Source organism: Dipodomys spectabilis, unplaced genomic scaffold (genome assembly GCF_019054845.1).
Source record: "Dipodomys spectabilis isolate Male_0828 unplaced genomic scaffold, ASM1905484v1 ptg000067l, whole genome shotgun sequence".
Lineage (NCBI taxonomy): Eukaryota > Metazoa > Chordata > Mammalia > Rodentia > Heteromyidae > Dipodomys > Dipodomys spectabilis.
The window spans coordinates 1,239,110-1,266,091 of NW_024870744.1; the positions used below are offsets into that span (position 1 = coordinate 1,239,110).

General features: G+C 42.8%; 1 protein-coding gene across 5 annotated transcripts; it reads left to right on the plus strand.

Moving 5' to 3' along the window:
• The first annotated feature begins 381 nt into the window (after positions 1-381).
• Zbtb43 (zinc finger and BTB domain containing 43) lies at positions 382-26,982 on the plus strand. Of its 5 annotated transcripts, none has more exons than XM_042681152.1 (3): positions 382-471; positions 4,100-4,217; positions 21,543-26,982. In XM_042681152.1, the coding sequence occupies exon 3, from the start codon at positions 21,566-21,568 to the stop codon at positions 22,967-22,969; it is 1,404 nt and encodes a 467-aa protein (XP_042537086.1). In that variant the 5' UTR covers positions 382-471; positions 4,100-4,217; positions 21,543-21,565; the 3' UTR covers positions 22,970-26,982. The 5 variants fall into 5 exon arrangements, 4 of the variants coding, with proteins under 4 accessions (XP_042537086.1, XP_042537088.1, XP_042537087.1 ...); XM_042681153.1 differs by lacking the exon at positions 382-471 and adding an exon at positions 1,218-1,322; XR_006147652.1 differs by lacking the exons at positions 382-471; positions 21,543-26,982 and adding exons at positions 1,779-1,860; positions 7,730-7,740.

A 26,982-nucleotide genomic window follows, 5' to 3' on the forward strand; every position in this document is an offset into this window, starting at 1 on the left:
GGATTAGTGCTCTACCACTTGAGCCACCGCGCCACTTCCGGTTTTCTGGTCTTTTATTGGAGATGAGTCTCTGGACTTTCTTGTCCAGGCTGGCTTTGAACCATGAACCTCAGATCTCAGCCTCCTGAGTAGCTAGGATTACAGGCGTGAGACACTGGTTGCGCCCCAATTTCTATTAGTGTCCTGGGGGTCAGAAACCTATCCTTCTCGGGACAGAACTGCGCAGGCGCGTGCCTTCATTAATCTGCTCCCTGGATGCCCCGCCCCGAGCAGGTTCCGGCCAGTGCACTCAGCTCTCTCGCCTATGCTCCCCCCCGGAAGTACTGACAGTTTCGAGGGGGCGGGACCTGGAAGCGTTTCCGGGGGCGTGAGGCTCTGGGGGTGGTTGTCGCGGCGGAGACGGCTTGAGTAGGCCGGGTGTTGGAGGCCGCTCTTTAAGGGCTCGGGATGTGATCGCTGAGCTCTTGGCAGGTAATGGCGGGATAGGGAAAACGCTGTGCGCGGGATGGAGCAGCGGTGAGAGGAGGAAAATCCGCCGGGAGGCTTCAGCGTGTTCTCCGCAGGCCCCCGAGCGCCCGAGCGCTCCGCCAGGCCAACGGGTCTGCCGGGCTGCTGAGGGGCGGGCGGGCGCAGTTCTGGGGTCCCATGTCCTACTCCATTCCGTCTTCCACCGCCCCGGCGTGGAGAGCGCGACACCGTGGGCCTCTCGGGCAGCCTCTTGCCAAGGTCACCCTGCCGCGCCGGGTACGCTGGGCCGGAGCGCTTGGAGATCCTGCCCGGGTATGCCCGGTGGCCTTTTAGCGGCCTCGAGTTCGAGGCTGCCGTGGGTGAGTCCTGACGAACCCAGGACTGTGGAAAGGCTGCACCCGGACTTTGGTCGTCTGTTTTCCTCGGTTTCATCTCTGTTGACTCCTCTCACCTGCTGTGTCCCCTGTGTTTTTTTGTACCAGTTCGGCCCCCGTCCACCTGGTATTGCTCGCTGCTTTGCCTCTCGAAACGTCTCTGTGTCTGGGCCTCTGCCTTTATTTCTGTCTCCACCTTGCCTTTCTGTGGCTCTTGACCCCTTGTCTGCTACTCATTTGTTCCTTTCACTAATTACCTGAAAGTCAAATCCACTTTTTTGGTCATCTGATGCCCCCTTCTCTACCAATTTTGGATCTGTCTTGTTTGTCTCTCCCCCCCCAACTGTGTTTGTCTAGGCGGGTGGAGCAGGCCTGCCTGGATCTCTGGGCAATGGAAGGTGACTCATGACCTCGTGAAACAACCCACACTGGTGGCATTCTCAGTGACTATAGACTGCAGTCTGGTCACAACTCTGACAGGTGTCGCCGAGCCTTACCAAGTGTCAGGATGCAACAGAGCTTGAGTAGCAGACAGAAGGCCCATCTCAGGGCCAAAGAAGCTTAATCAGGCTTAATGAATCTTTGTCTTTTCACCCCTGTGTTGTTGTTGTTTTGTTTTGTGGGCCTCCACAGCTCTCCGTATCTCATGTGCCAGATAGTTTCCAGGATTGTCAGGAGCCTGACTTTTGAGTCACAGCTAATGCATTTCTAAAGGGTAAGGAAGGTCTAAGGGTCAGATGGAGATCTTTTGCCTTTCGGGACCCTTAGGATAGTAGCTGAATTTCTTGAAGAGCTTTATGCTTAGCTAGGAGATTATGTCAGTTAAATTATGAGAAACCTAATAATTAGAGATAAAAATAAAGAAGACCTTGCTTCACCAACATACCATTGGAGAGAAATTAGCTGGACACAAAGACAAATACTTGTTGGAAACATCAGAAATGAAGTAACCAGAATCTGTACAAAAATCTGCCTGAGGAGGAAACTTGAAAGATTCTGATGCAGAAAGCTTTACAAGGTTGGAAAAAAATATCATTTATTATCACAGTACCAAAGTGAGGGTTGCTTCTTATTGGGGAATGCCCTTTTATTCATTTCCCTGTAAAAGTCTTGAATTTGTCTTCAAAGTAGTTTATTGCTGAATTATTACCATATTTCATTGAATCTTCATCAATCCATTATTGTCACTAAAAAGAGACAAACACTGGCAGTTATAATGTTTTCATTTTGCCTTCCTATTTTATCCTTGCTGAAAACAGTGACTTTGACATTTTAAAAAGCACTATATACAAGAAGAGTAAAAATAAATGAACATACTTATTAATTTTTTCAAGAACTTAATCTTTTCTAAATTGTATTTTTATTTAAGTAGTTGTAATAAAGGGTTACCTAGTTTCATTGGATATACCTTGACTATTATGACTTCATTCTTCCCTTCACTTTCTTTCTTCATTCATTTGCCCCCCTCCCCTTTACCTTCTACTTTTCTGAATATTTTTCAGTCTATAGTAGTCTATGGTTTTTCCAAGTGGTGCCATCAGAAACATTGACAGGCTCTCCAGCCATTATCTCAGGCAGTGACCACGGCTAAATGCGCCACCTGCGATCATGTCCTGATTTCATGCATTTTAAAATGTGTGTCTTAAAATGAGGAATCAGTGCCCTATACTCATTTGTATGAACTTTTACTTTTTACTTTTTAGTTATAGTAGAGATTTTTGTCTTTATATGTAACTATTGAGGGGAAGAATTCCTTTTATGTGTTGCTGTGCGGTTATGAATTTTAATGAAATGAGTTTCTTATCCTGAATTCTCTTGCATGAGGCTATAGTTAAAACATTTCCTTGGCTTTATTGAAGTGTAATGGAAGCATGACTTTTAGGTGGAGGTTGAGATCTATTATAATGTCTTCTCTTGGATCTCAAAGAACTTACTTAGTGGGCCAAGAAGTGCCCTAGAAGTTCTAAGTATGTTCTCAGTTGTTGCTTAAAATTGGAGGAAGTTCTGAATAAAACTTCATAAACTAGGTGGCTTGCTTTTAAAAAAATCTTAAAAGAGAACTTACTGAGTTCTTAAGCTAAAATGTTCCAATTAGGGAAAGATAGGAGACTGATAATTGACAGTCAAGAAAACAAAAGCATTTTCCACAGCATGTTTTATTTAAAAATGGTGTTTTGGTGTTGTGGATTGAATCCACTGAGTCATCCACGAGTTATATCCTTCAAGGATTTGTAGGTTGGTGTCAAACTCAAGATCCTCCTGCCTCAGCCTCCAGAGTACTGGGATTACAGGCATGTACCATCTGGTTTCAAAGGGTATATTTTGTTTTGTTTTGTGGTTCTGGAGATCTTTCTTAGGCTTTGTGCATCATAAACAAGCCCTGTACATTCGGCTACACTCCTAGTCTGGAAGGATGTTTTTATTTTGCAGAAGTATACAGGCATTGACAGTGTTAGTATCCAAGTTTTACAAACATGAGATAATGGAAAATGCTAACATTGAAGGAAGATGGTGAGAACTATAAGTGAACTCTGTCTTTGCAATGTAAAATTATTACATAATAAAAAGTTTATTTAAAAGAATAATACATAGAGCCAGTCCCAGTAGTCCACGATAGAATGGCCAAGGCAGGAGTGTCTCTGTAGTTAAAGACTAGCCTGGGAATGGTGTTACCTTGTCTCAAAAATTGATAAATAAAATTCAAAGACAAAGATAGAAACTCAAAAGTTTCAGAATGAAAGTTTTTATGACCCAAAACACCATTGTTTTGAGTGGTTAGTGTTTTTTTTTTTTTTCTTGTTATTGTTGTTCTGGTACTAGAGCTTGAAATCAGGGCCTCAGCTCTATCATTTCAGCCACATTTGCAGTCCAGCTTTTTTCTCTGGTTAATTGAAAATAAAATGCATTTGCCTGGGCCGGCTTGGAACCCTGATCCTCAGCCTCCGGAGTAGATAGGAATCTAGGCATGTGCCATCAGCACTGGGCTATTTTTTTACTTTTTTGAGACTTGAGGTTGCTCTATAGCTCAGGCTGGCTTCAAACTTACTATGAAGCCCAAGTTCACTTCAAATTTGAAATTCTGTGTCTACCTTCTCAATGCTGAGGTTACAGGTATGCACCACTATGATTGGCTAAAACCAGTCTTGATGTGTTTCCTGTCTGTTACTCAAACAGAATGTTTGTTAGGGAGGCACAAGTACATAGCCAATGGTACCAGCATCTCTTACACTTTCAGCATGCTTTTTTTTTTCTTTCAGAAATCAATGTTATTTAATTTGAAGCAAAACTGAAAAATGAATCCATCTTCGTTCATTTATACATACTACTTTTTGATGGTCATGGCATAAATATCTGAGGAATTCAAGTTTGCATTAGGTAAGCTATTGACTTGCTAATAATACAATTTTTTAAAGCTATTACTGAAATCATTACTCTGTGAGCAAAAATAGCAGGGTAATTTGTACACTTTTAGAGCAAAGATAGTGAAGATTTGTGTGTGTGTGTGTGTGCTGGTAGTGGGGCTTGAACTCAGGGCCAAGGAACTATTCCTTAGCTTTTTTACTCAGGTTGATTCTTCACTTCTGGCTTCTTGCTGATTAGTTGAAGATAAAATTCTCATGGACTTTTCTTGCCTGGGCTGGCTTCAAACTATAGATCTCAACCTCCAAGTAGTATTATAGGCATTAGCCACCGGTGCCAGCTAGGAGTATAGGTTCTTAGTGGCCATGGAATAAATGATTCTTCTCTTCTGAGAGGAGATATTACACATTTTAAGGCCAGTCACTAGCATGTAATTTCACTGAGCATGTAATTTCAGAGAATATTTCTGTTGCTTTTTTTGTAGCTTTGAAAAATAATAGATTTATAGTGCTATTTAAATCTTGATGTACCCTTCTAAGACATGTAAGCTTGAACAGGTCTTTTAATCTGTGCTTTTGTTGACTTTAAAATGAGTTTGAAGATAACAGGTTACAGAACCTGAGTTTATATAATGTGCTTTGTGGGCTGTAAAGCATTTGACTCATGTAAAGAATTTTGTTACACATAGGGCGTCAGTATTTTTGTACATTTGTGCCAGACTTTAAATTTACCAAAGCAACATTTACTCTGTTTTAATGTGCTTCCTACAGTAAGCATGCAAATTACCATATACTTTGATTAAAGAAATCTCTGGAGGGCTTCAGTACAAATAGCTGGTGGGTCTACTTCCCTGTTTTGTTGCTATCCTCTATGCTTTTTGGTTGTTTAGTCATTTTTTAAATAGTGTATAAAATTTGATGTACAGTTCCTTAGCCAATTAAGAGTGTCCACTATTAAATTTGAGATTGGAGTTTTAGGCCACAGGTCCAAACTCTAGGAGTTTCACATGTCAAGTTTGGCCACCAGCCTCTACGAGCAAATAAAGGGACATGGTAAAGAGCTGAAAAAGGAGATTTATTACATGGTGTGTGAAGATCACACTTCAGGCCATCTTCAGCTATCTTGGCAATATAGATATGAGCTATAGGTTTAAGGAGGCAGAGAATTGAGGATGGGAGAAAGAGGTACACTTAAAACAGCCCCAGACCCAGATATGGGGTCAGAGATGGTGGCATGTGATTGGCATGTGATGAGGCATCTATTGCCTCAGGATTGCTTAGGTGAGGACTTTTTACAATAAGAGTCATTGACAATTCACAAGTCCAGTCTCCTGTAGTCTTCTGTCTAATTCTGTCCATTCCTTCTTGGGAAATGACTGCAGAAAAGAATGGCTCATGTAAAAGGATATTGATACACAATGGAAGCAGAGATGCTTAGACTTCATCCTGCTTTTAATTAATTTGTGAGCCTAAGTAGGGAGTCTGTTTTAAGCAGCAACAGCTTTTAAGTACCTGTTACTAACTCCTCAAAGAAGAGATGTTAGAGGTCTAGTTTAGGTACTCTTCAATAAGTTGCACTTCATCTGCTTAAAAGAAGCCAGAGCCAAGCCCCAGTGGCTCATGCCTATAATCCTAGCTACTTAGGAAGTTGAGATCTGATGATTACAGTTCAAAGACAGTCTGGGAAGGAAAGTCAGTGAGACTCTTACCTGCAATTATAATCACCAAAAAGCCAGAACTTGAACTGTGGCTCAAGTGGTAGCATGCTAGCCTTGAGCAAAAAAGCTTAGGGATAGTGCTCATGCCCTGAGTTCAAGCTCCAAAACCCATGCCAAAAAAAAAGAAAAAAAGAAACTTGTTAATTGGTTTGTTGTAGAATTAAATGAGATATACCACATAAAGTATTTTGCATAGGCTGAGGGCATTTGCTGCGGGTGCGAGCTTGTTTCTACATTTTGCCTTTTAGGATTATTAACGCTGTGTGAACATCATGTTTTTTTTTGTTGTTGTTGTTATTTTTGTTCTTTTCTCTTAGGTGTATGTTAGGAGTAGAATTGCTGAGTTACTGGTAAACTCTACATCAGTTGTACCATTTTACATGCCTATGCAGAGGTGTGTAAAGGAAGGGTTCTAATATCCACATGTAATCACCGGACACTTGTTAATATCTCTTGCTTGTCTTACCTTCCTAATAGGTGAGAAAGGATTTCTCCTAGTTGATTTGCAACTTCAACAACTCCCCATCCCTTTCCCCCTCCCCTTCTTCCTCCCCTTCCCCCTCTTCCTCCTCCTTCCCCTCTTCCTTCTCCTCCCCCTCCTCCTCCCTCTTCCCCCTCCTCCTCCTCCCCCCTCCCTCCCTCTTTCTCCTTCCCTCCTTCCTTCCTCCTCCCCTCCTCTCCCCTTCCCCCTCCTCCCTTCTTCCTCCCCTCTTCCCCCTCCTTCTTCCTCCTTCCCTCCTCCCTTCCTCCCCCTCCTCCCTCTCTTCCTCCCCTCCTCCCTTCTTCCTCCCCCTCCTCCCCCTTTCTCCTCTTCCCTGTCTTCCCCCTCTTTCCCCTCTTCTTCCTCTTTCTTCCCCCTCCCCTCCTCCCTCCCTCCTCTTTCCCCTCTAGCCCCTCTTTCTCCTCCTCCCCCCTCCTCCTCCTTTTCTTCTTCCCTCCTCCATTCCTCCTGCCCTCCTTCCTTCCTCCTCCTCTCCTCTCCCCTTCCCCCTCCTCCCTTCTTCCTCCCCTCCTCCCCCCTCCCTCTTCCTCCTTTCTTCCTCCTCCTCTCCCTCTTCCTCCTCCTCCTCCCTTCCTCCTCCCCCTCCTCCCCCTTTCTCCTCTTCCCCCTCTTTCCCCTCTTTCTCCTCCTCCTTTTCTTCTTCCCTCCTCCACTCCTCCTGCCCTCCTTCTCCTCTCCTCTTCCTCCCCCCTTCCCCCCTCCTCCATCAATTTTTGGGCTTGAACTTGGCCAGGATTCTGTTCCTGAGCTCTTTTGCTCAGGACTTAATGGTCTACCACTTTGAGCCACAACACCACTTCTGGCTTTTGAGTGTTTAATTGGAGATGAAAGTCTCATGGGGACTTTTCTGTCTGGGCTGGCTTGGAATAGCAGTCTTCAGATCTTAGCCTTCTGAGTAGCTAAGATTACAGGTGTGAGCCACTGACACACAGCTGATTTGCATCTTCTTAATGACTAGTGATACTGAATATTTTTCATAAGTTTATTGGTCATTTGGACATGTGCTCTGGAAAATTTCTAGATAAATCCTTCATCTTTTTTAAGTTTGGCTATTTGTCTTTTTATTTATGAAATAGAAGAATTTTTTTATTTTGCATACAGATCATTCCTTTGTTATATTTCCTATAAATAACATCTCTTCTTTGATCTGTCTTTTCATTTCTTGAAGGTAGTGACCCCTCTCTTATAAGTCCCATCAATTTCTCCCTCTACTTTCCAGATCCCCTACTACATTCATTATCAGACCTTGATTACTACATTTATTGAATCTTATCATTAGCCTCTACTTCATTCTTTCTCCTGCTTTAGCCTATCAACAGTTGAATCTTCCTAAACTATGACTCATAGAATCTCCAAAGTAGTCAATGCTGCCCATTGCCCACATTAAATTCTTTTTTTTTTTTTTTTTTTTGGTCATGGGGCTTGAACTCTGGGCCTGAGCATTGTCCCTCAGCAATTCAGCTCAAGGCTAGCACTATACAGTTGAGCCACAGTGTCACTTCCAGTTTTCTGGTTGTTTATGGGAGATAAGAGTCTCACAGACTTTCCTGCCCGGGCTGGCTTTAAACCGAGAACCTCAGATCTCAGCCTCTTGAGTAGCTAGGATTACAGGCATAAGCCACCAGTACCCAGCCCCACATTAAATTTTTTTTTTTTTTTGTGGGCCTGAACTCTGGGCCTGGGCACTGCCCCTCAGCTCTTCAGCTCAAGGCTAGTGCTCTACCACTTGAGTCACAGTGCCACGTTTGGCTTTTTTTTTTTTTTTTTTTTGCTTATGGGTGCTGAGGAATCGAACCCAGGGCTTCAAGCATGCAAGGCAAGTGCTTTACCACTGAGCCACCTTCCTAGCCCCCCACATTAAATTCTTAAACTCTGCCTTCAGCAAGTAGTTCTCTTCATCCTTTCTAGGATGTAGAGCTATCCATCTCTGTCACCTATAGAAGGAAGCACAGGCAATGATGTTTGTTTTGACTGGAAGAGAGCCAAGGGAATCTCATCAAATTGGTCATTTTTCTCTTGGCCATTTTTACTGTAGTTGAGACTTTCGTTTTCAGTGTAATGACACATACTAGTTACTCAGTTTCTTCAATATGCCATACTCAGAATGCACTAAATCCCCAAGAGATAAATGAACCAAAATGTCAAGTGACTTAGAATATTTCTTTGTTAATAAATAAGATTCATTTGTAGTTACTTCATTTGTTGCCCAGGTTTTTGTTTGTTTGTTTGTTTGTTTTTGCTTGTATTAGGGCTTTGAACTCAGGGCCTCACATTCTCACTTAGGCTTTTTCAGTTAAGGCTCATAGTCGACCACTTGAGGTATATCTACACTTTAGCTTTTTACTGGTTATGTGAAGAGTCTTGCAGATATGTATCTATGTGGACTAGCTTTGACCATGATCTTTATATATCTCAGCCTACAGAGTAGCTAAGATAACAGATATGGGCTATTGGTGCCTGACTTCTTGTCTATCTAGTTTTGATATCAAGGTTCTTTAGAGTTTTGTTTGTTATTTTGTTTTTTTGTGCCAGTTCTGGAGCGTGAACCTAGTGCCTGGGCACTGTCCCTGAACATTTTTGCTCAAGGCTAGTGCTCTACCACTTGAAACACAGCTCCACTTGGGGCTTTTTGGTGGTTAATTGGAGATCATAGTCTCAAGGACTTTCCTGCCCAGACTGGCTTTCAACCATGATCTGCAGCCTTCTGAGTAGCCAGTATTAAAGGCCTGAGCCACTGGTACCTGGTGATATCAGGTTTTTTGTTATTGTTGTTTTTTGTTGGTTGTGGGACTTGAACTCTGGGTCTGGGTGCTGTCCCTCAGCTCTTCAGCTCAAGGTTAGCACTCTAACACTTGAGCCACAGCACCACTTCTGGTTTTCTGAGTGGTTTCTATTGGAGATCAGAGTCTCATGGACTTTCCTGCCTGGACTGGCTTTGAACCATGATCCTCAGATCTCAGCCTCCTGAGTAGCTATGATTACAGGCATGAGCCACCACTGCCCGGCTGATACCAGGTTTTATAATACTAACCTTTTTTTCCCCCCCCAGTTTATTTCCTACCCCTTCTCCCTTTTAATACTTCTTGTTTGATTACATTGTATAATCATATATGCCCTAAATGTTTCTGTTTTAGGGAATTTTGTTGATGTTCCCTCCTGTAAATTTCTGCTACGTTTTAGTTTCCTTTGTCCTACCTTTAACTCAGAAAGATCTTTTTTGACTGTCATTGTGCTAGTCTCGTGCCTTAAAATGATCAAAATCAGTGGTAGCTCCCAGGTCCAGAGTTTAGGCCCATGACTGACCAAAAAAAAAATCAAAAGCATGATTTATTGAAATTTTTGTAAGACATCAAATTAAGAAATTCTTAAGATGGCTCAGTCGTAGAGTGCTTCCCTTGCATGCATGAGGCCCTGGGTTCGATCCCTCAGCACCACATAAGCAGAAAAAGCCAGAAGTGGTAGAGCTATAGCCTTGAACTGAAGAGCTGAGAGACCAGAATTGAGGCCCATGACTGACCAAAAAAAAAAAAAAATCTAAAATACTTTCTCCTTATCATCATTGCTTTATTCTTTTTTTTTTTTTTTTGGTCCGGTCATGGGGCCTGAACTCTGGGTCTGGGTGCTGTCCCTCAGCTCTTCAGCTCAAGGCTAGCGCTCTACAACTTGAGCCACAACGCCATTTCCGGCTTTTTTCTTTTTGCTTATGTGGTGCTGAGGAATCGAACCCAGGGCCTCGAGCATGCAAGGCAAGCGCTCTACCACTGAGCCACCTTCCTAGCCCATTGCTTTATTCTTGAGAAGAAAACATTTTGTTTAAGTTTGGAATTTTACCTACTTGTAGATTGATTGCTTCAGAGGTCTCTTGTTGAATACTTGTTAGACTTGATCTTGGTTCTTAAGCTTGGATGTGGGGCTGAACCATAGTCTGTGGTTGAGCATAACTGGAATGACATTCTCAAGAGAGCTTAGAACACTCTAGACTTTCTTTTGTGTTTGTGAAGTTGTGATACTGGACCAGAGCCTCTTTTGTGTCTTTGGCCTAGATGACAAATGATGGCATGTGCCTTCCTGGGCAACTGAATTAAGTTGGGCCTCTGACTAAGATTTTTTTCCTCCTGAGGAAATGTGCAACCTGTGGTATCACCCACTTTTGAATGTTGCCAAGCTGCAGCACCTACCTGTGTGTTCCACCCTGGCTTTTAGCTCTGGGTGTCTGAATAAAGGGTATAGCTGATCTTTTGCATGGATTGCTGCTTCTCTCTGCATCAATGGGAGCAGGAAGCAAAGTTGTAGGGGCAGTGTCCCTTCTGTCCCTTCTCTACTCTGTCTTAAGTATTTTTTTTTTCCTGCCAGTACTAGGATTTGAACTCAGGGTCTTGTATTTACTTTGTTGCTGAGCCACACATCTAGCCCCTTCTTGCTGTGGTTGTTTTTCTGATTAGGGTCTTGCTGTTTTCCCAGGTCTGAGAACTGGACTGTGGAAGGTCCTCCTATTTTACACTTCCTAGGGTTGCTGGGATGACAGATGTACAGCATCATACTCAGCTTCTCTAATTTAGAGTCTTGTGAAAGTTTTGCTTAGATTGTCATGAAACTGACTTTTTCCAATCTCAAACTCACAGATGTGCACATCTGTGCTTTTGGTTGAAAAAGAGTCTCAAACTTTTTGTCCAGGCTGCCTTCAAACTTCAATCCTCCTGATCTCAAGTAGCTAGGGTTACTGATGTGAGCTACATGTGCTAGCTCAACTGTCTTTAAGTATCATGTTTTTATTTATTTTTTTATGGGTGAGTTAACATTTTAAAAATCTGTCTTTTAATTGGAGAGATTAGACTAATCCATTTATAATAGAAGTAATTACTGATAAGGATTTTTGTTGTTGTTCTGTCTTGAGTCTTGAAGTTAGGTCCTGGGTGCTGTCCCTGAACTTTTCTGCACAAGGCCAGTGCTCTACAACTTTGAGCCACAGCTCTACTTCTGGTTTTCTAGTGGTTAATTGGAAATAAGAATCTCACAGACTTCCTTGCCTGGGCTAGTTTTGAACACTGATACTCAGATCTCAGCCTCCTGAATAGCTAGGATTACAGTGCCTAGCCTGAGATGGATTTAGTTTCATTTTTCAGTTATTTCTTTTATCTTTTATATACATATATTGCTCAAGTGTTGCTTATATTCCTCTTCTTTAAAATATAACTTTATTGTTATTATTAAGGCATTGTAGACAGCAGGATTGCCATTTCATAAGTCATTTGTGGTTTCTGATGAAGAGTCAGCTGTATTTTTGTTGTTGGTGGTGGTGGTGGTGGTCATGGGGGCTGAACTCTGGGCTCCGGCGCTGTCCCTCAGTCTTCAGCTCAAGGCTAGTGCTCTACCACTGGAGCCACAGCTCCACTTCCGGCTTTTTTCTGCTTATGTGGTGCTAAGGAATTGAACCCAGGACCTCATGCATGCAAGGCACACTCTACCACTGAGTCAACTTCCCAGCTTAGCTGGTAATTTTATTGAAGATAACTCACAGCTTCTCTCTGGTTTGTTAGTTGTTGTTGTTTTTTGTCAGTCCTGGGGCTTGAATTCTGGGCTTGTGTGTTGTCTTGAGCTTGTCAACTAAAGGCATACACTCTACCACTTGAGTCACAACACCACTTCTGGTTTTCTGTTGGTTCATTGGAGATAAGAGTCTCTACAGACTTTCCTGCCTAGGCTGGCTTTGAACTGTAATCCTCAGATCTCATCTTCCTGAGTAGCTAGGATTTTAGGCGTGAGCCACCAGCTCCAGGCTTCTCTCTTGTTTTTGAGATTCTTTTTTTATGGGAGGGGGGAGGGGCTTGAACTCTGGGCCTGGATGCTGTCCCTGTGCTCTTCAGCTCAAGGCGAGCACTCTACCGCTTGAGCCACTGTGCCACTTCTGGTTTTCTAGTGGTTTATTGGAGATAAGAGTCTCATGGACTTTCCTTGCCCCGGCTGGCTTTGAACCTCGATCTTCAGATCTCAGCCTCCTCAGTGGCTAGGATTACAGGCGTGAGCTACCGGCGCCTGGCTTGAGATTCTTTATATGGCTTTCTACAGCTTGACTGTAAGTTGCTCAGTATGATCTCTTTATCTTTGTTCCCTTTGAAGTTCAATTTCTTAGATGTCTAATATCAATTTCAGGAGTTTCTGATCATTGCTTCATCAATAATAATTTTATTCTTTGGCTCTTCTTCAGTGTTTCAATACATACTACTAGGATAATCACTACAGCAAGGAGGAGATGTTTGACAGGTCTAAAAGTGGAGCTCCAAATGTCTAGAGAGCAAAATCCATGTTCTTTCTGGTGGTCGCTCTAGGGAAAATGCAGTCATCTCTGCACTTGTGTGTCACCTCCCCATGTGGCAGAGCAGAGGAATGGTGGGTGTGCTGCTCTCGGAGTACACTGCTGTGAGTGTGGATCAGCTTCCATAGTTCTCAACAACTATGATTTTGATTGTTTTTTTCAGTTTACTGATTATTCTTGTTGGGGTGGGGCAAGCAGGCACTTACTTGTGGCACCTATTTTTGTAGCTTCATTTCAAATGTCTTATTCTTGGTCACTTAGAATTTCACAATAGATTCTTGAACTTAAAGGTTTAAGAAAGATGGGTTAGTCAGTAAATGGTACTAGAAAAATAAGCTAGTTCTTTTGGAGGGAAAGGGCTGGGTTCCAGCCTAAGTTTCTGAAGAAGAAAATAACACATATATTACAGATTTAAATGCTTCTTTTTAAAAAATGTAAGTAAATTTTTTTTTGAAGTTTGTAGTGTTTTTCTGTGCCCAGCACATAATCCTGGAATTATAAAATGGAAAAGGATGGTTACCTTTAAATAAATTTCACTGTGACAAGAAACTCTGTCTAGCAACTGAAAGAAAATTGCTGCAAAGGATAAAGTTAATTTCCTGAAATTGTAAAACAAATAAATGGTGAGAATAGGAAAAAGAGAAAAGGGAAAACAATATAAACTGTCCAATTTATTTGAGCAAAAAGATAATAGCTGGTGAGTTATATAGAAAAGTAAAATGACTAGTAAATTTTAATAATGTATGAGTCACACTCATGATTAATAAACTGCAAATCAAAATCATACACGAGCCAGTGGCTCACACCTTTATTATAGCTACTCAGAAAGCTGAGATCTGAGGATCACCATTCCAAGCCAGCCCGGGCAGGAAAGTCTATGAGACTCTTAATTCCATTTAACCAGTAAAAAACCAGAAGTGGCACTGTGGCTCAAGTGGCAGAACGCTTACCTTGAGCTGAAAAGCTCAGGGACAGCGTCCAGGCCCAGAGTTAAAGCCTCGTGATAGACCAAAACAACAACAACAAATGAATTTGATTAATCACCTAAGGGGTTTTCTGCCTTAACATCTAATCTCGGGGGCTGGGAAGGTGGTTCAGTGGTAGAGTGCTTGCCTTGCATGCATGAGGCCCTGGGTTCGATTCCTCAGCACCACATAAGCAAAAAGAAAAAAGCTGGAAGTGGCGCTGTGGCTCAAGTGATAGAGCACTAGCCTTTAGCTGAAGAGCTGAGGGACAGCGTCCAGGCCCAGAGTTCAGGCCCCACAACCGGACCCCCCCCCAAAAAAAAAAAAAAAAAATCTAATCTTGGAGAGGATAGGATGTGACTTGGTGTATAACAAGCTTTCTGAAAAGTGGTTGTAAGAAATGAGAGGTGAGCGACAAATATGGGCTCAAGGCTTTATTGGGGGACAGATCTAAGCAGGAATGGAGGCAGCACTTCTAAATACAGAGAAAGAGAGGTTGAACTGCTCCTAGTACATTTACAAGACAAAGAAAGCCACCTTTCCAGAGGAGATGATTGGGAGGCTTTTGCCTACCTCATTCTGTGTCAGCCACACAGGCCTGGCAGGCACATGGATGAAGGTTGACAGAGGGAGTTTGTTTAGAAAGACAAGAGAGAAGGACCAGCAAGGAGATGAAACCTCTGACCATTTACCATTTCATTGGCAGAAATTGCCCAGATCTCTGAGTATTGTAATGTGGCCAGACTCCATTATGATTAAAAAAAAAAAAAAAAGTCATTTGGGCATTATGTAATCCTTTAGAGGATGTGGAGGGGGGAGGAGTTCCTGCTGGGGAGTGTTGGGGCTGTCCTCAAGTTTTCTTCTCATATGGGGGAGTACTGGGAAAATGAGAATAGGAATGGATGGGTCAATATGGGTGAAGTAGTGAAGGGTATCTGTCAAATGGCTCAAAAAATTACCTCAAGTCTCGTTGGGGTGCTGTATTAGCTCTCTCAGTTTATTTGTGGTTGACAGACTTGTGGGCAGTCCAGTCAAAGCTATGGAGGTGGTAGAGGATCATGTCCTCCCTAAGAGTCTGATAGAAGTGATCAGACTGATAATTCCACACTGGGACAAGAGCAAAGGACAGCTTTCTGACTAACAGGTTTTTGATTAAGATAATATAAACTTCTATTTGGGACAGGTCGGAGAGGGAGAAAGGAATGTGAACATGAACAATGCCTTTAGTGCCAGCCACCTCTTAAAGAGCAAAGAGGTGGGCTGGTGCCACAGCGGATGATTAATGGGCAGTGTTGAAGGGTGGAGGGAGAAGAAAATGGGGGTTGATAGGATGAGGAGATTGAGATGTGGAGTTGGGTGGAGTATGTGGAGGAAGAATTGTGGTTATCAGGGTGGAACGTCAGGTCTGAGTCAGGGAGAGGAGCAGAATAAAGCCTGAACATAAGGGATTTAAGGGATTTCTCCAGCCTTGCCACTTCAGTGACAGAAGTTATCCAGGTCTGTGAGGATATTAAAGTTGAAGGTTCTGTGAACATTATGCCCACCTTTGGACCTCAGCTCCACCCAAACCTGAGCCCCTCCCCTTCCTGGAGTTCCTGCCAAACAGCTGGCCCCTCCCTCTGGCTGCCCAGACCCACCTGAACTCCCATCTACCTCACTTCCTACCCTCAGACCCTGCTGCTATCTCAATAACAGAGGTCGCCATGTGTTCTCTCTGGGACAAATATGGCTCCTCTAATAAACATTGTAATAATCTTTTACTTGTGCCTGCCTGTCTCTGCATGGTCCCCTGGCATGGATATGACAGATCCTTTCAGGTACCATTCTTGGGCTATCAAGACACATTGTTCAACTGGTATTGAAGTCATGCCATATTAGAAAATAAGCCTCTTGAGTTTCATGGAGATTAGCCAAGAGACAGCCCCAAATGGTGTTTTGAGGAGATTTAAGTTGAGAGGTACCGATTTTAGGCAGAGGGTGGCAGTTGAGATCCTGTTAGAGGAATTCTCTGTTGCTCTGGACATCTCTAGGAACATGGAAGAAGTCCTAGTTGAGTAGGACAATGCCTCAAGGGGTCACCACCCCTTGAGACAAGTCACTGGGAGCATTTCCCAGCCAGATACCTGGTCTTTCAAGAACAAAATGAAAACAGGTGAGGAGGTCTGTAGAGGTAGGAGGTCAATGCTCACCCTTGCAGATCCCATTGTAAGGCATAAAAAAGTCCAAAATGGCTGGCAGAAGAGAGTAAAGGTCACTGTCTCTGAGAAGGTTCAGGAGGCGGGCCAGGGGCCAAACCCAAACCACTGCTGCTGGGTTTTGCCAAGAAATGAAAGGCAAGTGACCAATATGGGCTCAAGGCTTTATTGGGGGACAGACCGGCCAGGTGTTCCAAACAGGGATGGAGATAGCAGCAGTAGACAGGTGTGGGCAGAATTTAAACAGAACTTTAGGGGCAGTCACATGGGTCACATGGACCATAGGAATTCTGGGAGGTGAGGAAACTGTTGCAACTGGGGTGGGAATCTGTAAGTCATACCTGGAAAACAGTACAGCACCAAGGAAATAGAAACTTAATAGATCTTTGTAAACAGGTAGGGACATAGGGTGGGGACTTAATGGGCAGCTGACTCTTGAGACCTTAGTTTGGTAATAAATGTCAGAAAATCAAATACAAAGTCCTTGTAGATACCTTCAAAGGTTTGCCAAGGTAGTTAAGCATCAATATGCAGGATGGGATAGATGAGTAGACAGGAAAATTATATATTATACTTACACTAATGGGCCAGACTCAAAAACTAAAACCAGGAAGTAAATTTCCTGGGAGCAGATAAACTCCCCTTCCACTACAACTCCTTTTCAGTGGTAAATTGCAAGATTACATTTAGGGAAGCTCTTCTACTTTGAAATGGTGAAAATCTGGAAATCCTTCTTTAATGGGTAGTGACTGAGAGACTGCTTGTGTGGCCAAAGGAAGTTCTGAGGGTTACCACTGTTGAGGTTGTGCCTTACCATCTGTCTAAGGATTAGGAGTAACTAGACTGATAGAACCCTGTTAGTTGCCTGCTCAGAAAAAATCAAAACCAGATAGGAACCCTGATATAGAGTCTTTAACATTAATTTTCTGCTTGGGAAACAGGAAATGTTTCTCTTTGTTTCTCTGTACTTTATTATTTTAAAATAAATTCTTGCTTGAACTTTCACCTTGTGAGATTCTCTTTACTGAAATACCCTGAATGCTCTTCCTTCCTTCCTTCCTTCCTTCCTTCCTTCCTTCCTTCCTTCCTTCCTTCCTTCCTTCCTTCCTCCCTCCTTCCTTCCTTCCTTCCTTCTTTCTTCGTCTGTTGTGGGGCTTGAACTCTGGGCCTGGGTGCTATCCCTTAGCTCTTCAGCTCAAGGCCAGCACTCTACCACTTGAGCCACAGTGCCACTTCTGGTTTTCTAGAGGTTAATTGGAGATAAGAGTCTGATGGACTTTCCTGCCTGGGCTGGCTTTGAACCTCGATCCTCAGATCTCAGCCTCCTGAGTAGCTAGGATGATAGGCATGAGCCACCACCACCACCACTCCACCCCCAGCTTGAATGCTTTTCTTGAATGGATCTCAGGGAATGGTTTTCAGTGGACACTGGGAAGCTAAGGGAATCCTTTCTCCAGAGACATAAGCATTGTAATATTGTTTATAATGTCAAAAATCCAGACAAGTGAAATTATGTAAGGTATGAGAAATGCTCAAATTAACATACATTCATGTACCAGAAGACATTATGGTCATTAAACAGAATGAGTATCTCTTTGGGGCTAATGTGGGAAGATTTCTGATATATAGTAAATGACAAAGCAGAGTGCTGAGTAAAAACAGATAATAGATCAATTTGAATGAGTATTCTCAGAGAATATACATGATTTGTTCTGATAATTACACAGGAAGGTTTCTAGAAAGACATTTGTTAGTAGTAATTTTCTTTGTCGATGCTTGTAGTTCAGCCTGCTGCTAGAGGGGAGCTCTGCCCCTTGAATCACACCTCCAGTCCTGTTAATTGCTGGTAATTTTTGTTTGTTTGTTTGTTTTGGGTCCGGTTGTGGGGCCTGAACTCTGGGCCTGGGCGCTATCCCTCAGCTCTTCAGCTCAAGGCTAGCGCTCTACCACTTGAGCGCTCCACTTCCGGCTTTTTTCTTTTTGCTTATGTGGTGCTAAGGAATCGAACCCAGGGCCTCATGCATGCAAGGCAAGCACTCTACCACTGAGCCACCTTCCCAGCCCAATTGCTGGTAATTTTTGAAGAACTATTCTCAAATTACTATCCTTCTACTCAGTCTCCCTAGTAGGTAAGATCACAAGCCTGAACCAGAGGTACCCAGCTAACTTCTCTTTTTGAAATTACAAATACCTAAGTCATTTATATCTTAGTTTTAAGACTTAGTTTTAAGTCATTAGGAAATATATTAAGATGTATAAAAATGGGTTTTTAGACCCCATACTAAAGTTCAAGAATCCCATGTTAGGCCTAGTTGCTCATCCCCATTAGATAAGTAGGCTTAATAAGGTAGCCGATAAAGAGAAAACCACGTAGTATTCAGGCTGGAAGAGAAGTTTATTTACCAAACCGCTGCCCCGCCCTTGGTGGTGGAGAGGTGTGGCCACAGGGGCTGGCTGATATCCCACCTGGGTTTAAGTAGGGAAGGGGGTTGGGGAGAAGGGGTTGCCAGGTGAGAGAAGTTATAGCCACACTGGCTGCGGATGTGACCTCAGAGCCTGGGACCCTCTCTAGATCTGATAGGCGGTGTGATCTAAGGCAGCCCCAGATAAAACCCTGACCTTGGAGGGGGAGATGACTACCTCCTGGTGTGCCAGTTACCTAGGTGACACAGGTACTGAGCAGAGACTTAGCCAAGAGGTAGGAGTCTGCCCTGCCTTCCCAGGGCGGACCTAACAGTCCCCATACACCAAAGGTGAAAGACTGAGAAAGGAGATTTATTACATGGCAGCCATAAAAAGATAACACGTATCTCCTCAGCCCTCTTCCAAAGTACAGACATTTGTCTTAGGTTACATCTGAGAGCTGGAGGCAGGGGGAAGAGAAAGGGATGTGTAGGTGAACCAGTCTAAAGTCAAGCCTGGTTTACCATTAGCTCAGTCTTGTCTCTGGAGAAGTTACCATTTTACCAAGGACAGATCAGGAACACATTGTCTCATGGGTGATTTCCTGAGTTTTTCAATGTTTCATTTAAAATGATAAGAAGATGACATTGTCTGTTTGAGGTATAGTTTGCCTTCTATATAAGATACTTATTAGTGAATTTTCTCTTTCCTGGAGCCTAGGGTGGTAGTAAAGTGACTGCAGCAGAGACTAGCTCAGGTCAAATGGCACCAATAAAATTGAGCTATTGGGCTTTTAGTTAATTCACAGGGCCTAGCAAAGGCATCTTTTAGGCTTCTTCTTATGAAATTGTAAGTTAATATTTTGTTAGTCAAGTACCAGTGGTTCATGCCTGTAGTCCTAATTACTAAGGAGGTTGAGATCTGAGGATTGAAGTTCAAAGCCAGCCCATTCAGGAAAGCCCGAGACTCTCCAACTAACTGCCAGAGAATCTAGAAGTGGAACTGTGGCTCAAGTGGTAGAGTGCTAAGCTTGACCACAAAAGCTCAAGGACAGTGTCTAGACTCTGAGTTCAACCCCCAGAACCAGCACTAAAATAATAATACTTGGTTTAAAAAAATACTGTTTTTAAGGTGTGTGTGTGTGTGTTTTATTGGTCATGGGTCTTGAACTAGGGCCTACGTGCTGTCCCTGAGCTCTTCAGCTCACGATGAGCACTCTCTACCACTTGAGCCACAGCACGACTTCCAGTTTCCTAGTGCTTAATTGGAGATAAGAGACTCAAACTTAACTGCCCGGGCTGGCTTGAACCTGGATCTTCAGATCTCTGTCTCCTGGGTAGGATTACATGGGTGAGCCACTGGTACCTGGCAGTGTGCATGTGTTTTGTTACCGGGGTTTAAACACAGGGCTTCACACTCTGTCTTAGCTTTTTAGTTCAAGGCTGCTGGCACTCTTCCACTAGAGCTACAGCTCCAATTTGGCCTTTTGCTGGTTAATTGTAGGTAAGAATCTCTTGGATTTGTCTGCTCGGGCTAGCTTTCAACCGGGATCTTCAGATCTTAGCCTCCTGAATAGTTAGGATTACAGATATGAGCCTAATGACTAATCTTGAATTATGGTGTTTACTTTATTCTTTCTTTTTCTTTTTTTTGCCTGTACTGGGACTTGAACTCAGTGCCTGAGCACTGTCTCTGAGCCTCTTTGTGCTCAAGGCTAACACACAACGCCATTTACAGTTTTTCTGTGTAGTTTATTGGAAATAAGAGTCTCATAAGCTTTCCTGTAGAGACTGGCTTCAAACTGTGATCCTCTGATCTTGGCCTCCTGAGTAGCTAGAATTACAGGCAATAGCTACTAGCACCTGGCTACATTATGGCAATTTCTTAGAAAAGGCAGAGGGATGTGCTAGGAAAAATACTATACTTTTTGGAGTCATACTAACCTAGATTTATATCTCAATATAAAAAAATAAAACAACTATCTTTTAACCTTGGGAAAGATACTTAAAATAGCTGAACTTGAGTATTCAAGCCCTACATTTGCAGAGTAATTTATAAGACAAAGTGGAAAATGATGTACAGTTCCTGCCATATAAAACTTACTCAACGTACATTAGTTTCTTCTTGTCAACGCTTTCTATCCCTCAAGAATGACTTTCAGTCTTTGTTCGGGTTGTCTGATTCTATATCTCATACTTTTACAGCTTGGAATTTAGTGATGTTTGACTATTAGAGAAGGTTGACACATAGCACTGTTTTATCTTTTGGGCCATTTACAACTGAATTGGGAGGGGTCAGGCACATCTATAGTGAGTTCTTGTGTTGTTGCTAAGTCTAGTTAGTCCTAACACAGACAAACCCACCAGATACATTTACAGCAACAACACATGTAATCACTTATTTGTTGTAGCTTTAGCTTCTGGGTCTATTCAGTAGCAGAGACACTGTCCTAGTTGGTCTATAACTTTCAGCACTTTAGGGAGACAAGTTTTAGAAAAACCTTGATACTTGCAACTTGATTCTCTGTACCTCACACGTGTATCAGCTTTTAAGGAGTGAAAATTCCCACCAGTGTTAGAGAAACCTACATTTCAGCAAGAGTGGTACCAAAAGACCAGTGTAATTATCTGGTCCCTTGGCACCAGTCCTCTTGTCTATCAGTCTCTACCTAGATTCTTCCTAGTAATCTCCTTTCTTCCTTGAAAAGGCCAGTTCTGTTCTTGCCTCAGAACATTTGCATCTGAATTTCTTTTTCCCCACAATTTTTTTCTGGGGTTAGGATAAGGGGCATGGAACAGAGATCCTCTACTGTGGGTCTACACCTTCAACCCTATTCCCACAATTCTAGTATGACTCCTTCACTTCAACTTGACAAATGTGAGTTGATACTAAGGCCTGACATTCAATAATTTTGGTAGGAAGCATGTTTGTTTTGACTAGAAATATTTACTTTGTGTTCTGTAGGGGATTTATATAGCTTACAGTTGCTATTACTGTGGTAGGTTCTGTTTTCTCACTCACACACTGAGGAATCCTTGAGTCAATACTGTGATGAGTGCTGGGGGACCCAGCTTTTGGTGCCCTCATATCTGTCCTCATACCAATCCCCTTTCCACCAGTACCCATAGGCAAGGAGGCTTTATGGAATTTTGGAACTTGTTTACATTTTCTTAGTGATAGAGGAAGAAATAGGAGTAAGTTCTTTTTTAGGTTGGGATTAGTAGTAACTTTCCTTTCTCTTGTAGCACTAAACAAGATTTGTGATGAAATGGAGCCTGGAACAAACTCTTTTCGAGTCGAATTTCCTGATTTTTCCAGCACCATTCTGCAGAAACTGAACCAGCAACGCCAGCAAGGACAATTATGTGACGTCTCTATTGTTGTCCAAGGCCACATTTTCCGGGCACACAAAGCTGTTCTTGCTGCCAGTTCACCCTACTTTTGTGATCAAGTACTCCTAAAAAACAGTAGGAGAATTGTGTTGCCTGATGTGATGAACCCAAGAGTGTTTGAGAACATTCTCCTATCTAGTTACACAGGACGCCTGGTTATGCCTGCCCCAGAAATTGTTAGTTACTTAACAGCAGCCAGCTTCCTCCAGATGTGGCATGTGGTGGACAAATGCACAGAGGTTTTAGAGGGAAACCCTACAGTCCTTTGTCAGAAACTAAATCATGGCAGTGACCACCAGTCTCCAAGCAGCAGTAGTTATAATGGCCTGGTAGAGAGTTTTGAGCTGGGCTCTGGGAGCCACACTGATTTCCCCAAAGCCCAGGAATTAAGGGATGGTGAGAATGAAGAGGAGAGCACCAAAGATGAACTGTCATCTCAGATCACCGAGCACGAATACCTTCCTAGCAACTCATCCACCGAGCATGACCGGCTGAGCACTGAAATGGCAAGCCAGGATGGGGAGGAGGGGGCCAGTGACAGTGCTGAGTTCCATTACACCCGGCCCATGTACAGCAAGCCCAGCATAATGGCTCACAAACGCTGGATCCACGTGAAGCCTGAGCGCTTGGAACAGGCTTGCGAAGGCATGGATGTGCACGCAGCCTATGATGAGCACCAGGTCACTGAGTCTATCAATGCCATGCAGACCGAACACTCAGTCCAGCCTTCAGGAGTGGAGGAGGACTTTCATATTGGGGAAAAGAAAGTGGAGGCAGAGTTTGATGAGCAGGCCGACGAAAGCAACTACGATGAGCAGGTGGATTTCTATGGCTCTTCCATGGAGGAATTTTCTGGAGAGAGGTCAGATGGGAATCTGATCGGGCACAGACAAGAGGCCGCCCTCACAGCAGGCTACAGTGAGAATATTGAAATGGTAACTGGGATTAAAGAAGAAGCTTCCCATTTAGGATTCTCAGCCACAGACAAGCTGTATCCTTGTCAGTGTGGGAAAAGTTTCACTCACAAGAGTCAGAGAGATCGACACATGAGCATGCACCTCGGTCTTCGGCCTTATGGCTGTGGTGTCTGTGGTAAGAAATTCAAAATGAAGCACCATCTCGTGGGCCACATGAAAATTCATACAGGCATAAAGCCCTATGAGTGTAATATCTGTGCAAAGAGATTTATGTGGAGGGACAGTTTCCATAGGCATGTGACTTCTTGTACCAAGTCCTATGAAGCTGCAAAGGCTGAGCAGAATACAACTGAGGCTAACTAAAAATAGAGGCTGGCCCTTGAGTGGCATGCACAGAAATAAACTATGGTAATTAATGCAAATCTGGGCACAGATGATGCGTGCTACTTGCTATTATGAGAAAAGCTTAAAAAAAAGGAAGATATTTCTGAAAGACCAGCTCTAAGTAGGCCAATTAAAAAAATCTAATTCGTTGGATTGGTAGGTGCCAGTCCTGGCCTGGAATGGGTGAGAGGGATAAGTTCATCCGCTGCGCAGCTGGCAAGGGAAACCTTCAAGCCAGCTGTGATTGAGGCAGGTGGACTTGGGGAAAGAGACATCTGCACTTGGAACTGGACTGCAGCCTACCAGTTCCATCTCAAGTGGCAGCGATTTTCGACCACACATCACAAGGTCATGTTGAAGTTTTACTTTGCTCTTATTATAGATCCTTAGGTAATGTGGATTTGTTTTGGTAGCTGCTTCACTGAATGAAATGCTACTTATGTAAAAGCTTCAAATAATGTGATTCCTGGGATGAGAAATTGGTTAACACAGCAATCTTGTCTGATGTTATTCTTTCTAAAGGATACTTTAGGACTGGGGAGGGCCTAAGAGGGTGATATTGGAGGCCTGAAATCAGTAACCTATGAGACAAGTTTCAATTTCTGTAAGATGCCATTGTCACAATGTTTCAAACTTAGTATTTTAATACTAAAATACTTTAGGTGAGTTTGAACTATTGTATCTAATTATAATCCTCTTGAGTGCCAGAGTTAGGTGTACCCTTCCCTCAGTTCTGTCTAGTTGTAGCATCCACACATGAGATCCACTTCAGCTAGGAGACTTCTGACCACAGTACAGAAGAGTGCACCAGCTGTTGCTCTTGAAATCATGGTGCTTCCCAACAAGGACACCTGAGACCACAGTTCATGGGATGGAGCTGGAACCATAGCTGAGAGTTGAGTGCCATATTAACCCTCACTGTCAGAATGATAGTTGGGGAGAAGCAGAATCTTGTGTGTCAGGTTATACTCGAAAGTAGATGGCCCAAGAAACAGATAGAGGAATACTCATATGGAGGAAAGAGTACAGTGAGCTAAAACTGGCAGTTCTTTATGCTGTGCTGTGATATTTGTTTAAGGGAGAAAGAAGGGTGGGAATGGCTCACACCTGTAATTCCAGCTACTGGGCAGATTGTAGTTCCAGGCCAGCCCAGACAAAAAAATTTGCAAGACCCCCCCTCACTCCCAGCTCAGCAATTAAAGAAAGCTAGTCATAGTGGTTCACACCTGTCATCCCAGCTAGATGGGAATTGTAAATGGGGGATCACAGTCCAAGCTGGCCCAGCCCTATTTGAAAAAATAACTAAAGCAAAAAGGACTGGGGCCATGACTCAAAGGGTGCAGTACCTACCTAGTGAGTAGCAGGCCCTGAGTTCACACCCTAGTACCACGGTTAAAGGCTGAGGAAGAAGTCCTAATTTTAGCAAAATAGTCTGACGGATTCATGCTCCCAAGTTACAGAAGAAGCTGCATAAATTTACAAGTCTGCACATAGCTATATCTAGCAAACAATAAGCCGAGCTACTAGTCTAAGGCCTTTTATGCTGATCAATCAGTTGTTTTAGGGTCAACAGAAGGCATGTATCCAGAATGCCGTTCAGCTAGCATGTCTGAGGTTACCAGGATAGGACAGGGTGCTACTGTTTTGTCATCTTTTTAGAAACTTACTGCTCTATTACTTCGAAGTAGAAACTTGTTTTCGTCCAAATAAAAAAATAGTTTTTCTTGGACTTTGGGTGAAATTTTGTTTTAAAAGTTTTGCTTTGCTCTAATGTGATAGACATTACTGGCAAAGGCCTCTGATCTTCAAGCACCCCTCACCCAGGGTTTCTTTGTTGAACATTATCTGGAGAGTGGGGAAAAAGTACCATTTAGCTCTTGCAATCAAGATTTACAAAACATTACATAACAGGGATCTACTCACTAACACTGTATCAGTCTATATAAAAAGCACTTTGTATTTAAAACTTTATTATAAATATATATAGTTGGTTTTTTTAATTTAGAGACTAGATATTACCTCTTGGTTGTTTGTCACATGAATACTATCTTCTCTTAATGTTGAAACTTTGGCACTGGACAGTCCTTTCTCAGTACCACATGGACATGCATTGAGGCTGGACATATATGTTAGAGACCAGGGTGTGTATAATATTGGCCACTACAGTGAGGAGAACTCTATCTATTGCTCCTACTAATTTCCATAGTAAAACACTGAAGCCATCTGTTCTACCCAAAGCTGGTCACCGCTCCCATGGTATCAGCAGAACATTTTTTTTTTTTTTTGCCTGTTGAAAAGGTTCAGCGTGATGTTTTCTATTAAAGATTCTATTTAAATGAGCACCAGGACATTTAGGGTGGAATCTAAATGGTAAAATTAAAATCTTCTGGGGAAACCATAGTCCCTCAGTTAGGCTGAATCAGCACTCTCATCCTGAGTGGTGATAAAGAGCTTTGTTCAGCCAGGAGTGTGGCCAGCCCCTGGGGGCCAGCTCTGCTGGGACTTATCTAATATGTTTGAAGAGTAGTATCTTACCGAATTCCTTCTGTGAACATCAGCTGCTAAATGTAGAACTTAAGTTCTTCACATATGCCCTTTTTTGTAATTGGGTTTTTGTAAAACCTGGGGTTGCTCATTGGGTCAGCCAGAGCCTGTAAGATATTTGAGTGTATTGAGATACTGGCTGTGTTCAGGGGGAAGAAGAAAGGACAGCCTTAGCCTGGGTGTTAAGTAAATATTAATAAGATGCTTTTTTAGGTTAGGAGATCATTGTAATGACAGTCTCTTCCCTTAGTGTTAACACAGCTTTAGAAAATCTTCATCCTTCCAGATGAGATTGGATAGTTGTGGGTGGCATTTTCCAAGCAATCTTTCAAGGATCATTTCCATACATGTTCAACTAAGGTGTTTGTCTCCTATTTTGAGTCTTAACTGTGATTTTCCTCCATCTTGGTAGTAACAGGCTTCAGACACCACTGGTGGCATTTGGTATTCTATGTAGACCATGCCCTTTGTTTGGATGCACACAGATAACAGTAATCCACTTGGTCCAACTAAGGAAGGAATGAGGTGACCGGTCCTCATGTGCTAAGGGCTGTCTTTAGGCTCTTCTCAGTGCTGACCTGTCAGTTTCTATGTCTCACCTTTCTCCAGCTTAATTTGGCCTCTGTTTTTAAGGATCTCTCCAAAAGGCCCCTTTCCTTATAGGAGTACTTGATGCTGGGCAGGTTCTAGCTATTTAGCAAGCTGTGGCCCCAGCAGCTCCGCTTGCCGAGGGATGCAAACCCTGACCTGGTGTGGGAAGGAAGTTGAAGAGCAAGAGGCTGTGTCTTCCCCAGGGAAGTGCTTCAGCCTTATAGGCTGAGGAGAGTATGTCTACCACAGATCCAGGGGTTTGCTCTGTGGTACTTTAGGGATACTGGAAGAAACCAAGGGATGCATTACCCCAACCCCCTTCTGTGCCACTAATTTCTGTGGCTTTAGGTTGCATTCATGGGTGACTAAATTTGTCCAGAGAAACCAGGGTTTGTTTTGGTTTTTGGTTTTTTGCTACTTAAAGGTACATGTTTCTTATCTCAATTTCTACTGATAATGCCCTATGGGAAGATGCTGGAACACATTTTGCAAATGTGACTTTTTTTTTTAAATTTTGCTTGAAGCCTGTGTCATGTCAGTTGCTGCTGCTGCCTTCTTTCTTTTGATGAGGTTCCCAATGTTTCTCTTAGAAAGTTACTTTATTTATGCAAGTCAGGTGACTTAGGCCACAAAACCATTTGATGATAAACAGATTATCATTAGGTGCATATCTTATTGACATTTTGTGAAATGTTATGCCTGTATTGCAAAAGTTGAATAGTTTTGTCTTTATATAATTGCTGTCTTCAGTGTACAGCATGGTTTTACTTAATTGAATGTTACTGTTTAATATTTTCTTCTTATAGAAGAGACCATGCCCTTTTGTATGACATGTTTTAATAAATGTTATCTGTCAA